The sequence below is a fragment of the Sebastes fasciatus genome, chromosome 14 (genome assembly GCF_043250625.1).
Source record: "Sebastes fasciatus isolate fSebFas1 chromosome 14, fSebFas1.pri, whole genome shotgun sequence".
In the NCBI taxonomy this organism is placed as follows: domain Eukaryota; kingdom Metazoa; phylum Chordata; class Actinopteri; order Perciformes; family Sebastidae; genus Sebastes; species Sebastes fasciatus.
In genome coordinates, this window is record NC_133808.1 from 29,078,666 (window position 1) to 29,095,361 (window position 16,696).

The following is a 16,696-nucleotide window of genomic DNA, read 5'->3' on the forward strand; positions in this document are numbered from 1 at the left end:
TGGTTTGGGTTAAAATAACTTAAAATGGCGTTACTTAAGTAACAAATAAGTTAACGTTTAGGTTAAAATAACTATGAAAATGGCGCTACTTAAGTGCGGAAGTTACGTAACAAACAAGTCAACGTTTCGGTTAAAATAACTACGGAGGTGTCGTTATTTAAGTTACTTAAAAATTCCTAATTTTTTGTGCATTTTCCTCCGGATGTCCAGCAACAAGTGGGAATTTCCACTCGTTACATGCATACAGTCTTTTATTTACTATGTCAACCATGTGTTTAAAACTGTTTAAAACTGCATCAGTAATCCGGGAGAAAATATGTTTCCCTCTGAATGTAATTGAGAATGCAGTTTAGTTGTTTGGAAACCTAATTTTGTAGGAGACATGGTTGTACAAGGATCGTGACGGTAAATCTATCTTAACATGTCTGAAAGGAGCTTCTGATACATGTAGAAGATGAAGTATCATTTTACAGAGAAACACCGTGACACAGTTGTTGTTCCAGAGGCTTTTATTACTAACGAGACACAGTTCCAGCTACAACACCCTCTCCATCTGTCTTCCTCCTTCTGGCCCTCAGGCTGCTGATATAGTTTTACTCTAAACAGTAACCTTTGACACCGGCCCTCTCAGTCCATCCAGGATGTTTTCACCAAAACAATCTCAGTAACATAATCGCCTCTGCTTTTAATGACGCGGATGTACTCTTCTCTTCACGGGCAGGATATCTGACCACGTCCAGGTCCTTCTGCTGCAGAGGAGCTTTCACCGCAACATTTACCCAATTCTTCGGCAACTATGTTTGTTACCGTTTTCTACAGATTCAGTTTTTGTTGTTGTTCTACAACATTCATATGTAACAGTTTGGCATCAGCAGAGTATGTTACTAGGACAAATGTAATGCTGCATGAAACTGGCTGCAATGATGACAACAGCTCACAGTTTCAATGTAATTTTCTAACCAACTGAAGGGGTTCACTTTCTCCAGACTTTACTGTAGCCGTAGCTGCAGATACAGTACATCAGATATGACAGAAAAAATGTTCATACTCAGTTTGGTGTCAAGTGTCTTCAGTCTGATTGTTCATCTGTGTTTCTGTTTGTGTGTCGTCACTTTTCTGCTGTTTCATCCACATGGCTGCGTACAGACCTCCCTGGACCAGAAGCACCTCGTGTCTGAACAAAAGGAGAACAAACAAAACTACATCATCAACAAAGAGTCAGTAACTCTTCTCTGCCCGTCTAAAAAAAATTCTAAATTCAGGACTTGTTTTTCTGGTATTTCCATTCTGATTTTCTAAAACACAAATTTAAAATATGGATAAAAACATTTGAAAGGGAAGTCAGATGAGTCACTCAGGAGAGTTCAAACCTCGTATACTGACCTGTCATCCTGCTGAAAAAGCTGCAGCCTCCTTAAAATTATGTGTTTATTATTTGTCTTCTAGATTAAATTTGAGAAACGAAATATCATGTAACAGCAAAGAACCCAGCTTTGATGTCCAAAATGTCAGACTTTTCCTGCCAGTTCTTGAACGCAAATACAAATGAGAAGAAAACTCGTAAAAATAAAGTTAATATATAACAAATTTTCATTAGTAAATACAATTAGTAGGAGATGTAATGTCAGCTGCTACATGGTTTTTCAATTTAACATAAAAAGGACATGTTTTTATTGTACGTGTCTGCAAACTGTTCATTGCCAACATGTTTATTATTGAACAAATCTGTAACAGACCACATTTTATTTATATCTGTTTTATATCCACTGTTATTGTGAGGAAGAAAAAGATTTAAAAAAAAGGAGGAACAGCGTTTTAAAAACAAAGGAATAGATATTAAAGGAAAAGAAGAGCAGGCGGAGGAGAAGGTGGGTCACTCATAATGTCTTGTGACACCAGAGCGGCTTTAAATATATATATAAAATCCTCCTGCAGACTTTAACCAACTTTACTATGAATTAGTAAAAACCACAAGTATGTTACTGTCTGGACTGCCAGACGGAAAGAGAGCGAGAGAAACACAGCGAGGGTCAGAAATAAGGACAAACAGCGAGATGGAGAGAGAGAAAGAGTACAGGTTGATGCAGAGGAAGAGAGCAGCAGACACACAGGGAGAGAATAAGAGAGGGGAAATAAAGAGAAACATGGGACGAGAGAGTGAAAGAAGAGGTCAAGAGGTCAATCTGAGGACAGAAAATGAAGGAAAGTGGAAGAGGAACAAGAGAAAATTATGTTAAGACTCATCATATCTTAAAAGATATTTTTTGTCTGACACTGTCAGACAAAAAATGAGGTGTGGTCAGGCACAGTATTGAAAGTGACTGCACCATTGACCAACTGCAATTTAAAGGGCGTCTTATTCAGATACTAAGATGTGCCTACATAGGCAGGTTCACAGCACACGTACACTCTGCTTGTTACACACAGCGACGCACAGCAGCGCTTTCCTCCTCAGATAAATAGGTCATTGGAGTTCTTGAATTCGGCGACAAATAGTAAACAGAGTGCTCTCCTCAGTAAACACAATATGAAACTCGTCAATATAAGACTATTCTAGTTCTGTACCGAATAGTTGGATCTGTCGAAGCTTCATTCATAACGTTGACATTCGAATTCAGGGCGTTGTTAAGTCCAAAAGTCAAAATGTATTGGAAAAACGATAGATGTAATAATTTCTAAAATTCAAAACATGTTTTTATCTACTGAAATATTGTGCTTCAATCCATATTTGTTGGTGTTTAGCCTTTCAAAAACAGCATTTTAATTGCAAAAAAACATTTGCTTCTCTAATTTGCAGAATCCACCATTTAAATAGCAATGTGCCAGCTGCAGGCATACCTGGCTTTTAAAGGGAATGGGAGATGACACTCTGATTGGGTTGATTCATGTTACGCCCAAAACACACCTATGATTAACTAAGACACTAAAGACAACCCCTTTGCCCCTTACGCTGTACTTTGCGCCCAGATTATGCGTCGTTTAACTATCAAAAGTGGAGGTGGACACACCCTAAATGCACTTGCGCCATGCACTTTAGACCTTGTGCTATGTCAAAACCTGGCGCCTACATGACGGTTGGGTGGGTTACTCTGAGACTCAGTAGAGTATCTGTGCTATGCCTGTCCCGCAGCTTTACAGATGTCGGCCAAAAAGAAGATAACCAAGGAGAAGAGATTTTTAGTGTGGATGAAGATCTTCACAAAAAACACCTAGAAATGTTATTCTGGACGTATGTTGTATTCACACTTAAAGAGTGTTTCAGAGTTAGCAGTCTTAGCGCGGTGGACATAGTCCTCATAAAGAATGTTAAGCACAGGGACAGCCTGAGGACGGGATGAGGCTTCTTCCTGTCTCGGTTTCATGATACACTCCCGCACTTTGTGAAAAAAAAATAGTGTGTATTCTGACACCGGAGGTTAAATGGGCTTGTTCATGTTTACATCACAGTGTCGATCAAAAGATGAATGCCTTCTGGTTGGTGTTCCCCACACATGCCTGCAGGGACAAACAAAGTCCATGCATGTGTTCACCTTCCACCACGGCATCCCATTTGTGACCAACTCAGCTCTCAGGTGTGTTCTTATCGATCTTAGTGTTATTACGGACAATACATTCATCTGGATGATATCAGTTTATCTCAATTTTAACATTAGAGAGTGATATATGTCACTTCTATTCACGTCTTGCTTGCCACTGCCTCTGTGTGTGTGTGAGTGACCTCAGTGTGTGAGAAAGGAAGTCTTCATTACCAGCTCCGATATCAAAGGACTGTATGCATCGCCAGTTAAGTGGCAGCTCCACCATGTGTGTGTGTGTGTGTGTGTGTGTGTGTGTGTGTGTGTGTGTGTGTGTGTGTGTGTGTGTGTGTTTGTGTGTTGTGGAGTAGTCCATCAGCCTCTGGGGCTGACAGAGATACCAGAAGGGTTTAAGGGTCACACACTCTGAGCTTTTGATCCACAGATAACAAATTTGCAAGCACTTAGGACACACACAATCATTCAGGTGTGTCACACACACACACACACACACACACACACACACACACACACACACACACACACACACACAAACGCATCAGTGGCTGTTAAAAATGTCCCCAAAGCACTCGGCCGTACCTTCCTCTCTCTGCTATCTGTCCGTTGTGAACCACCAGGATCTGGTCTGCTCCGACGATGGTGGACAACCTGCAACATCAAAACACAAACATTATTCCTCTTTAGTTCACTCATATTATTGTGTGATGTTTTGTATTGTTATTTAACAGGCATGAAATAAAAGCCAGCGTCAAAGAGTTTGCTTTTTAGTTTGTCTAGTTTCAAAGAAAATTCAACAGAGCAAATATCCTCCACCTCCATTATTATTAAAGCAGTATGGATAAAGGTGGTGGAGTGAACATCCTGAACACCGGCCAGACCTACAATATAGTCTCCTTTCCCACTGGACAAAAAACCCCACTAACACCCACTAACATCTGGCTTTTGTCTTCAGTGAGAAAGGTTACAATCAGCATTCGTTCCAAATGACTCTGCAGTATTCACGGGTATTTATCGGCTCCAGCTCCGATCGGAACTGATGGAAACACGACACCCGGGTGGACACCATAATTTCACTTTTCCGGTGCAATGAAGTGAATATATAATTAATCAAATCTACAAGGATCTGATTGATCTTTTCACTACAGTTGTACTCAAAGGCTAATTCTGGTTTATTAATTATTTTCGTAGCTTTGGAAATCATTTCTACTTAAAAGAAAACACTTTATTTAGAAGTAAAACTTAAAGTGAGCACACGCCTAATGTTGGCAGTAATCCCTAAATTCATTGTGTAATCCTCCTGTGGACATGTACGTAATATTAATTCCAATGTTATTATTATTAATAATAGAAATAATGGCCAGAGCTACGAACACAGGATCTAAGCTATAATAAACCAGAAACACTCTGGTGCAGTGCCACAAAGTGTGGAAGAGGTAACAGATCAAAGACTTTTGACCAAGCAGCGTCTTCACAGCGCTTTGGAACGAGAGGAAGGAAGACAGTAATGGAGACAGTAACTCCAGAGGTGCCAGAGGTCGTGAAGAGGAGGATAAGATGAGGAAATGGAAAAGAGGGAGACACATGCTGTTGAAAGAGAGAGTCGTAACATGCGGTTAGATGTTAAATATGTTCAGCTGTCTTATAAAAGTAAAATACGTACAGTCATTCCTCAGTAATCACTAACACACAAACAAACACACACAGCGGAGTATATTACTCTGGGTGGAGGAGAACTCCGTATGAACCTGTCTGTAAATTATTAAAGTTAATATTTATGGCCAGTCTCTGATTAAAGACACAGCGATCTAAATGGCTCTCAGCTTCGGACTCGACTTTGTGATGTGACCCAATGGGGAGTCACAGAACTATTTCTAGGGTGTCGTAAGATATTCATGGCTGTGTGATTGTGTCATTCTCTGTGTTTTTCATTAAGAAATGAAAATGTGTGAGATAAATGTATGCAGTCTGAAAATAGATTTTTGAAAAGGAGGAAATCATATCCTTGCACACGACACTGTGTGCAGAACCAAAAAAAAAATGGTTCAGCAAACCATCGAGTTCATGCCTCTCCAAACTGCTGAATGTCACTTTAAGCTCCAGCAGAGCCACCACTCTGCTTTAGTGTCATCATGGCTATCTTTGGACGTCCACCTTCAATATTTGATAGAAAACCTCGGTCAAAGGTAGAAATATCTCTCCCCAGAGACTGCAGACGTCAAAGGGTTTTTATTCACTCATTCAGGCTTTATAGCAAGAAGAAAACACCCAGTGTGTTTACACGAAGGCAGTATACTCTATATATCTAGGCCCATCTATACTATTAACTTTATACTGCATATCTTCTTCTCCTCGACTGGGACGCAGTGAAGGATGAAATCAAATCAACTCAGGTTAGCCATCTTTCTAGGCCAGACATAAATGTTTATGACACAAATAAACTAAATTTTACCAGGGAAATAAACACAATGTTTGACCACTTGGTCTCATTATATTATTATCTTTTTCTTCATTAACACAAATGTGATTTTTTTCTACTTGAAAACATAAACAAAGGTCTGCACATTGGAGCTCCCTCCACAAGTAAGTGACGTTTCGAGTTAATGCTCTTTTTCAGACTTCTTTACTGCACATCACTATATCTCAGTATACTGTAAATGACAAGGTGAGGAGTTCATGGCTTGGTTTTATCAGCAGATTGCTACCACGTTCACTCCCTCCATCCATCCAATAACTGAAGTTGATTAAAGAGAGATTTCAGCTCACCCTTCAAAGTTAAATCATGACCCGTCTGTTGTGATGGCTCGTAGGATCAGGACTGTTTATTGACCTAATCAGTTGGGCCTTAAATAAAATGAGAACACCCACACAGACTCCATCTGTTGCTGCTATTGAAAGATTAAGAAGCTGGTGGATCAACTTATTGAAAGACTGCCGGTCAATATAACATCTAAGAGAGAGACTTACACTGCAAAATGAGCACCGAGCAATAAATTTAATTAGGAAGATAATTAAAAAAAAAAGAGCTCAGAGCTCAGCTGGTGTCAGTACCAGTCACAGGTGATTAGTCACAGTCAACATCTGTAAACAATGTTTGTATGCATTGGTCCGTTTCCATACAGGTGCACATTCTCATGTGTGTGCAATGGGTATAAATGCATACACAGCATTATAACACTAATGCTGCATTCACATGGAATCAGGCAGATGGTAGATGGCAGGCGGATAACACCTTCTGGACGACAAAACAAACAAACAGTCTGACAGAGCGGCAGGACGGCAAAACAAAACACACGTGACGATGTTGCTATGGTGATGGAATAAAATATATTAAATAAAATTATGTTGTGCCTAATATTTTATGTAATTATTCTAGTAAAGCTTGTAGCTATAAAATTAAACATAACATTCGGTAGTAAATTCCGTCGCAGAGGACGGCAAAAAGTTTAAATATTTTAATTTTGGTCGGCAATGCCGTCTACTCATTACCATTGCCGGTATTCTCTGCCGGCCTCACTTAATTTGACCGTCCTGCTCTCGGCCACTAACATGATATGACATGTTTGCCGTCAACCATCTGCCTGATTCCATCTGAATGCAGCATAGGTGTCTACAGCCATGCTAGCAGCTTTGTGAGGCTGTACTTAGGTACAGCTGTGAGTTAAATGCTAACATGCATGTCGATGTTTAGCAGGTATAATGTTGTTTACTATGTTCACCATCTTAGTCTAGCATGTACGCTAACGTTTGCTGATTAGCACAAATTAACCTATAACTAAGGCTGATTGGAATGCCATTACACTGTAAAAAAAAAAAAAAGTGTAAAATAACGGAAATTTTCCGGCGAGAGGGGTGCCAGAAAATGTCTGTTAAAAAACGGAAAAATACTGTCCATTAATTAACATAAATAAACTGTTAAAAATATATAATATTATATAATTATAATATTTATTACTGTAATATTACAAGAAATATGTTACTTTTAACATATATTTATTGTTAGAATAGTCATACACCGTAAATCTAAGACCATTTACATGTAAATCACAAATGAAACATGTAATTTAACGTTGCAAAAGCCCAAATTTACATTAACTCTCAGAAGTTTTGCAAAAAAAATCTGTATTTTTACAAGAAATAATTTTTGAATTCCATGAAATAGTTTTCTTCTAACATAAATTAATTGTTAAAATAGAGTCATAAAACTCTAAAAAAAAGAATAATTATCTTTAAAAATGATCAAGAAAAGCTTGAAATACAGATAATTACGATTGTTATTACAAAAAATACTGTAAATCTAAGACCATTTACATATAAATCACAAATGAAACATGTAATTTTAAAAAAAAAAATCTGTCATTTTGAAATACAGACAAAAAATGTAAAATTTATTGAAAAAAACTGTAAAAAAAATGTTGTTTTTTTTACAGTGTAGTTTAGCAGGTATTTGATCGAAAATGTTTGACTTGATGATGGTGCAAGAGGAAAAGCCAGGGAATCACCAAAGTTGCAGTATTACAATTCATCCTCAGGGGAACATGAAAGTCTGAACCAAATTTCATAGTCATCCATCCAATTGTTGAGATTTCCAGGCCCCGAAGCTATAAATCTATGGCTCAGACCAGATCTGATTTAACTTCTATATAAGGAGCTGCTAGCTGCTAAATGGGGCAAATAAAAGGAAAAACATAGTTCAATATCTTGAACCAGCAGCCTCACTTACATCAAGGTAATTGGTCATTTTAAAAAAAGCATTTTTTTGTTTTATGGTTTGTTGATTGTTTCCAAATGCTGCTAGGGTTTAGGTCTAATAATATGAATATATAATAAATACAATAACCCATTGAACTGATGATATAGAACACAGAGGAAATGATGAAAAGTGTAGCAGGAATCACTCCTGATGTATTTTAATGTCTGTGAGTGTCAGAGCCTTTCAAGTCTTTTTCAATATCACTCAGACTGATGAATAACCAGACATCTGTTTCTTTTACTTTTGTTGACCTGTCATCACGCGTCACCTCATATCCTCCAATCAGCTTTCCATTTAATCTCTCCATCCTTCTCTTTGTGTCCGCTCTAATCCCGTTTCCCTTTCACCACATCCATCATCCGACCCTTTTCCTTTCATCTCTTTTACTCACAGTTTGGGTTTTCTTTTAAGTTTGGTCCAGTATTACAAATTTAATCACATTGTAACCGACCAACAGTCATTTCAATGGCAGAATGTGTGTTTGTACACTCAGCGTCAAAGGAATAGAAACTCATGTTTATTGAATTATTGAATGGATTTCCATGACATTTTGTACAGACAGTCATGTCCCTCTCAGGATGAATTGTAAGGACTTTGGTGATACCTTAACCTTTCCTCTAGTGCCATCATCAGCTGTATCTTGGTTTTAATAGCAATTAGCAAATTAGAGCAAAATTGCATTCCAATACAACCAAACTGCATTCTCAATTACGTTTTGAGGGAAACGTATTTTCTCCCGGATTAAAGTCACAGTTTTTAACAGTTTTAAACACATGGTTGACGAGGTTACTACTAGGCTTAGTAAAAAAAACATCATGGTTTGGTTTAAAATGACCATGAAGTCGAAACAAAACAAAACTACTACTTGTCATTGTCAGCACGTTAGTATGCAAAGCTGTGTGCCTAAATACTGCCTCACAGAGCCGCTCATAGACTCTTTGGATCTTATACCACTTACCGGTTTCTCCTCGCCGCAAACCGACATTCTCAAAGGCCCTCAAAGTTCTCCATTTTTGCTGCCTATCTGCGTCCATGGAGTTAGAAAAATTTGGATGTGCACGGACGGGCGAAAAACCTGCCGCACGGTACCCCCGCAAAGGGCCATGTCTGATGGTGTGACATCACTTTGGCCACGCAGACACTCGCGACCCTCACAGATGCGGCAAGCATAAATCGCGCTTTAGTCTTGTTAAGCCGAAACTACACTTTTTATTCCAGTGCATTTTGTGTTTTTTATCTTTTTGGAGGGTTAACTGTCTTTGTATCTGAGTTCAATTCTGCATTTCGTTGTCTCAGTACCTTGCTCTGTGCAATGAGAATAAAGTTTAATCTTATCTAATAATAAATAGTATCCAGTGGCTTTGCGCTGCAGCACTTGGTGTCTTGACACTCAGAAATTGTGTCTGCTGCTCAAGTCAAGGGAACTTATAAGGAAGCTTCCCAGTTATACGACAAACAGCTGTGTAGTAATGTCACCTGTGTGCGACCACTATTGTCGTCCTGTTGGTGCAGACCTTGGCCAGTGAAGCCTGGATGTTCCTCTCAGTCTGGGTGTCCAGTGAAGACGTGGCCTGGTGGAACAAACACAGCGTATCAGTAAGTAATAAGTAGTATAATCAAATGACCTTTTATTGCTATGTGCACCACTACTTAGAGACAGAAAATGAAAGTTTTCAAAGGTACTAAAAACTTTGAAAGTTCTCAAGATATTACTGTATTGGCCTGGGATGATATTGCCTCGTGTCCTGTAGTGAATATACGTTAATTGTTCATTGTTCCTATAAACTACACAGGAGAGTGTGTGTTGTCAAAAAGTATTAAAGTGTTGTAGTGTGAGTGCTGGCTTCTCCGTATCCTCACCTCGTCCAGCAGAATGATCCGAGGTTCTTTCAGGATGGTTCGTGCGATCGCCACTCTCTGCTTCTCCCCACCGCTGAGCTTCAATCCTCGCTCCCCCACCTCCGTGTCATATCCTGATTGGACACAAAGCCATCATCATCATCATTATGAACTTTCTCCATCCGGATTTTCCAACGTCAGGATTCAAATCTGCAAACGTCCAGTTACATGTCTGCTTCAGCCAACATCTGAGTCAAACAACAAAAGCATTTTATCATCAACACACACTCACACACACCCCAGCCTGACCCTGAGGTAGCTCCAGTATCCTGGCGTGTATGTCGGCGGCCATGGCAGCTCCCTCCACCTCCTGGTCGCTGGCTGTGACTCGGCTGTAGCGGATGTTGTTGCCGACGGTGTCGTTGAAGAGAACCGTGTCCTGGGGAACCACGCCGATGTGCGACCTCAGAGAAGACTGACGCACCTTGGACACAGAAAGGGACAAAACTGTTAGCATCGTTACCAAGCGAATGCAGATATTTTGCTAACCTGGACTGGAACCCGACCCTTTAAGCATCAAGTCTTAATTTCATGTCAGATTTACAGACCATGAATGGAAAACACCACTCAAGTGTTTGCGGTGTATGGCATCCTCAGATCTGCGAGTCATGATACAAACTTATAGGTTTGCGTTGAACTAGGTCTTTCTCTCCCACACAGCATACATCTACATAAATGTTGCATGGCTTGATTCATCCTATACTATATAATGCATGCTGCCCCAGGTCACAGACAGCACACGTCCTGAACCAGTTTCTGTCCCTGTCTCTCCGTCTCTCCCACAGGACTTCACATGTCTGATTTTACCCACTCACCTTTCTTCTTTTGCTTCTCTGCATCCGATTTAATCGGCACCATCAATGTCCTTACTTATGGTTTAATGGTGCACACTGTAGCATGAGGGCTAAACCAACATTTCTATCAAATATTTCCATATAGATGGTGCTCAGTTTTCTAGCAACAAGCCAACAATAGTGATGTTACTTACATTATATAGAGGAAAGAGAAAACATGGCCATTGGTCACCAGTTTGATGAAGTAACACTGACTTTAGACAAATGTCTGATATGTCAAAGTTCGTCAATCTTGGTATACCTTCGACTCAACGGTCTCTTTTAATCAGTATATTAAAGATATCACCAAGATCGCCTTCTTTCACCTATGCAGCATCGATAAAATAGGTATTTTCCATCCATGGCCGATGCAGAGATCCTTATTCACGCCTTTGTATCATCCAGACTGGATTATTGTAATGAGTTATTATCAGGCCTGTCACGTTCTAGTACTAGCAGTCTTCAAATGGTTCAGAACGCTGCAGCAAGAATCTTAAATTTGACCATATTACACCAGTTTTAGCTTCCCGTCATTGGCTCCCTATCCATGTGCGATCAGACTTTAAAGTGCTTCTGATGACTTACAAAATTGTAAATGCACACGCCCCTTCCTTCCTGTCTGATCTCCTTAAACATTACGCTCCAATCAGGACTCGCCTCTCTCAGAATACATGGCTCCTGTCTGTCCCCAGAGTGAAAACGAAGCCAGCAGGCCAAAAGCGCTTTTCTTATCGAGCCCCCTTCCTCTGGAATAACCTCCCTACAGACATCAGACCTTCTGGTTCTGTAGAGGCCTTTAAATCCAAACTCAAAACTCATCTTTTTGTCTTAACTTTCAATTAGTTTCTTATTCTATCGATATCCAGAAGACGGGTCAGTCTCAGTCTCAATGCATAATTTGAGCCTTGTAGACTAAATAAAATAATGTGCAATGAACAACCCTGTTTTCTGTTAGCTTGCTATTCTCAGCCAGATTTTAAAAACATATTGTTACTATTTACTTTACATATTGTTATCATGTTACTTATTGAAGGTTAAACATGTTTACATCTCCAGACTGTGAAGAGAAGATGGTCCAGACTAGAAGGGTCCAACTTGGTCTGATCAGTTCACTTCCCCGTTAAAGAAGAAACTTCTTATTGTTTCATGAATCTGACTCTTGATCTCTCCGGAGATAATTTCCGGTTTTCTCTCTGGTCAGAGTGCAGCACTTTGAGTACTTCCTGTGGAAAGCTTTCCACCGCAGCCTCAACAATACAAATTCCATTTCCTGCACCAGCTCGGTTTGGCTGGTAATCAATCACTTTCCCATAATTTGATCTTTGCCGTTTACTTTTGGTATTTATTCCAAGGAAGAACAACACAGCATCTGTTTCTGATCGAGGCGGGCTGACAGAGCTCCAACATTAAATGTCAGAAAGAGGGAAACGGACAGATGGAGAGGGAAATGAAAAAAAGAGGTTTTTAATGTTCATTCAGACATCAATGTCAGAACAAAAAGGGAAAATATTAGTGTAAGACAGCTGTCCTCACACACAAGACATAACGACTAATATTACAGTAAATCTGTAAGATGACGCAGTATTTAAGATCTATTTATTATATATAGTTGCTATAGAAAGGAGGTTGGCTGGATGGTTGGGTCAAAGCACTGGACTCAAACACTTTGTTAAGGTTATTGAAAAAATCCACAGGTGCTCTCTCACACTTTCGCCATTGTTCACTTTTTCAATACTAACTAAGACCACAATCTTCCCTTTAACCTTAACCATGTGCTTTGAGTTGCCTAAACAATCCACTAAAAGAAAAATAAGCTTTTCTGCTTTCAAGATTTCTGAGTGTGTTGCTGAAAAGCACTTGATTAAACTGTGCCAATCTCAGATATAGTTGAGTAGCTAGCTTAAGTGACAGAAATTGACACCACATCAGGGTTTTTATTTTGGAAATTTTGTTGTAAAATTAGAGCAAGTGAAGCATGACAAGAATCACAAATCACACAAAGCACCCGGGCCAAGAACTAGTCCGGCACATAACCTCTCACAAGACGGCAATCTGACATTTTTATACTTCAGTTTTTGTACAGATTATACAAACGAGATACAACGTGTTTATTAGCGCGCTTTAAGGAGGTAGTATACTCCAACAGAAGTGCAGCGCAGTGCAAGAACAGCGACTGAAACCTCACCGTTCGTGACAGCGATAAACACTTCTGCCCTGCGATGTGAAAATACACAACTATTTCCTTAATAATTTGTCTCTTGAGTAACTCTCTGTCCCGCTCTAACCCTGCAGTGATTCAGCATATAGTTATTTTTCAATAGTTATTGCTCTTTACTGACAAACAGGAAGATGTGTCATAGAATAATAAGGAACTAAACTAAATAGAAACTGCTGTTTATATCTCTTAAAATCTAAAAAAACAAACACCTGACGGACACCTTAAAAAACCTACAGATTAGTCACACCAGCACTCAGCTATCAGCCTGCAGTGTTAGGGCCGGCAGAGTCGGACTCATCAGAGCTTCACCACATGTGGCTGCCATATGTAGGGACAAACAGAGTGGCAGAGGACTGACCGGTGGGCCAGGAGCAAAACAAACAGGTCCATGAGACTGAGCTGTGTTGCAGTAAAGTAAAGAACTGGACAAACTTTTGCAGAAGGCAGCAAATAAATTACAATTTCAAATGTGATTACACATTTACAGATCATTTTACACACTCACAAATCACATTTAGTGACTAAGATGACAACTCTCAACGCACTTTTGAAATAATTGAACTATCGTAATAAATAAAAGACTTGGCTAACTGCGACTGCCTTATATTAGTTTGAACTGAATGCACTTTTGTACAGAACGAGGACCGTTTGTCCCCTGTGGTTAGAATTACTTCATTGTCAGTACGGGGAGGAGGAACGATAGCAGTGATCAATAACTCTCTAAATGTAGGACATATGGCCATGTGAGTAATGCATTAAGACATATATTCAGGGGGAAATCTGGACCTTTAAACTGCCGAAAAGAGAAGATCCTACAATCAAGAAGCAGCTGTGTGCAACCAGCAGAACATGTTTCTGTGAACTCCCAGATTCAGCTGGAACATGTGGACAGCATCATTGAATTCATTAAGAATCAGTTATTAAACTAACCCATCACATCCGCCTGTCATCGCATTAAAAGTAGTTTGGTGAACATTTCAATCTGCAGTAGATCAAAAAAAAAATGTTAAGCAAAACTCAGCTTACATGAAAGGTGAACTTTTAACTACGTGTATGTCGAAAGAGAAGCAACCTTGAGATGAAGCTGCAAACTTAAAAAATGCTACGGTCAGTTTTTGTCAAACTACATGAAACGCATTTTTGATTCTTTGACAGCATCGTTCAGTCTGTTGTCCGTGTTTTCGTCTTAGACATTTAACCTTTTCACAGTTTGTTATCAGTTCATGGAAGTTAATTAACATTTTAGTTGCCTAAAAATGTCTTATTCAGCGATCGGTTGCACTTAGCTCCACCCTCTCCTGTCACTTCAAGATGGCGACGGCCGAAATCAGTCCACAGTCAGTCAGTCCACAAACTAATGGGTGACGTCACGTTGACTACATCCACTTCTTATATACAGTCCATGGGACAGAGTGAGTTCTATATGTTATAATTAACTTTCATGAACTGAAAACACACTGTGAAAGGGTTAAAGGTGTAAGACGAAAACTCGGACAACTCCCAGACCGGACAACGCCGTGGTAGCGACCTGTCAATCACAAGGTAGCCCCGCCCTAAAGCATCCCCTGCTTTATGGTCTATTTGACTCTAAATGGGACCATCATTTACTAAATGAACATCATGCTGTATTGAAGAAGACTTGAAACTAGCGATTGAGACCATAAACTCATGTTTACAATGTTTACTGAGGTAATAAATCAAGTGAGAAGTAGGCTCATTTTCTCATAGACTTCTATAAAACCAGACTTCTTTTTGCAACCAGAGGAGTCGCCCCCTGCTGGCTGTTAGAGAGAATGCAGGTTTAAGGCACTTCAGCATTGGCTTCACTTCTCACAGACCTAGAGGTAGCACACTGGCCAGAATCAGTCCAGCTGTTTCCCTCTGTTTACAGTCTTTATGCTAAGCTAAGCTAATATTAAGTTTTTTTGTTTTGCATCCGGTGGAATTGCTCTGTACTCAGCCCATCTCACCATACTGACTCATTTTTACCAGGTGAGCATAATTAATGCTTGTTAAGTTGGACGTTGGTTGTTTTTGAAACAGGCCAACGAGTCCTCCGATAGTGACACATTAAAATAGTATTTACAGAGTACACCGTGAAAAGCACAGCAGATTTTAATTGAGCGACGAAAGGAAATATGCGAAACAGATGGTGTGTAAAATCCGCTGGCATCAAAGCACAACACTTCATCCTCGTCATTCTCACTCTCGTTCTGTGACAAGGTGAAACTTTATGACCACCTTTTGAGCCAAAATTATTTTTACAGTGATTCATTGCAAACACCTTTCACATCATTTCAACTGCGGTTCAGCTGTTTAAAGGACTGACCGCCTATGTTTAATAGTTCATTTCATTGTGTCAGTTCATTCTCACCTGCATTGTGGATAAAAAATAACTCACAGCTCAAGTAGCTATTAAACTTTATTGGCATTTATCTTTAGGATTTATTTGGGATTAGCACGGCCAGGCTCGCGTGCTGTAAGTGCTCTGAGTAGTATTTTCCTTTAATCATCAGGTGTTTCTTCCCGTTAACACGATCATATGCACCAAATGTTTTTCAGGAGATTTACCATTGACAATTAACCCTTAGTGACCCACATAGACCCATATTTGTCTTTTTTTAGGGGGGGACAGGGCATCTTTAGGGGGAGATAGCAGGTCAACAGTAGATGTCATATAGAAGTGGTGTACATCATCTGAAAGCTAGAACCTGAAGATTAATTAAAAATATATAAAGTAAATAACGTGAGCACTTCTGTTGTGTAAACTGCTCAGAAACCCCCTTATTGTCAATCTAGCTAGGAAAGCCATCCATCCTCTGAATGCTCTAGGTCTCTAGTTTGTGGCTGTAAAGTTTCATGAGGCTGTGATTATCCTAGAGGTCACCACAGGTCATTTTATACAGGGAGGTCAAGTTTAAAAAAAGATTGTCTCACTACGATGAAATGGCTCCTATGGGGACTAACATCACCACACATGAATACAGTTGGGCTCATTGGATCCACAAGAGTCTCAGCTTTACAGTGATACACAATTTATGTGATTCCAAGACTGTTTAGGGACCCCAGTATGCAGAAATATGAAATGTGAAGAAATACACCATTTTAGTACAGGCGAAAATAACACATTTATACTGCATTCAAAAAACTGCATGTGATTATCATAAAGTGGGCATGTCTGTAAAGGGGAGACTATAATAAAATAAAAAGGCCTTGATGCTGCGGTCTAACACAACAGAAATAATCCTTTAATGGACGGAGCTGAGGCGTTTTACCACTTCCTTCTCCTCCTCCTCCTCCTCCTCCTGGAGATCCAGGGCTGATAAACAACAAACACTGAAACTGATGAAAGAGTCGACCACATGTGTGCATGCGTGTGCTGATTAAAACAGTCGTCCTGCAGTATAATTAAGCATAATCTTCCCCAGCCTGTTCATCTGAACAAGCATGTCCGTCCTAT

General features: G+C 39.6%; 1 protein-coding gene across 1 annotated transcript in view; it reads right to left on the reverse strand.

Moving 5' to 3' along the window:
- Positions 1-1,039: 1,039 nt before the first annotated feature.
- abcb6b (ATP binding cassette subfamily B member 6 (LAN blood group) b) overlaps positions 1,040-16,696 on the reverse strand; it is a 28,309-nt gene continuing 12,652 nt past the window's right edge. The window contains exons 15-19 of the mRNA XM_074657758.1: positions 10,435-10,609; positions 10,147-10,259; positions 9,763-9,857; positions 4,116-4,184; positions 1,040-1,174 (exon numbers count right to left, since the gene is read on the reverse strand). Coding sequence (XP_074513859.1) covers positions 1,060-1,174; positions 4,116-4,184; positions 9,763-9,857; positions 10,147-10,259; positions 10,435-10,609 — 567 coding nt within the window. The 3' untranslated portion in view covers positions 1,040-1,059. The remainder of the gene's footprint in view (positions 1,175-4,115; positions 4,185-9,762; positions 9,858-10,146; positions 10,260-10,434; positions 10,610-16,696) is intronic.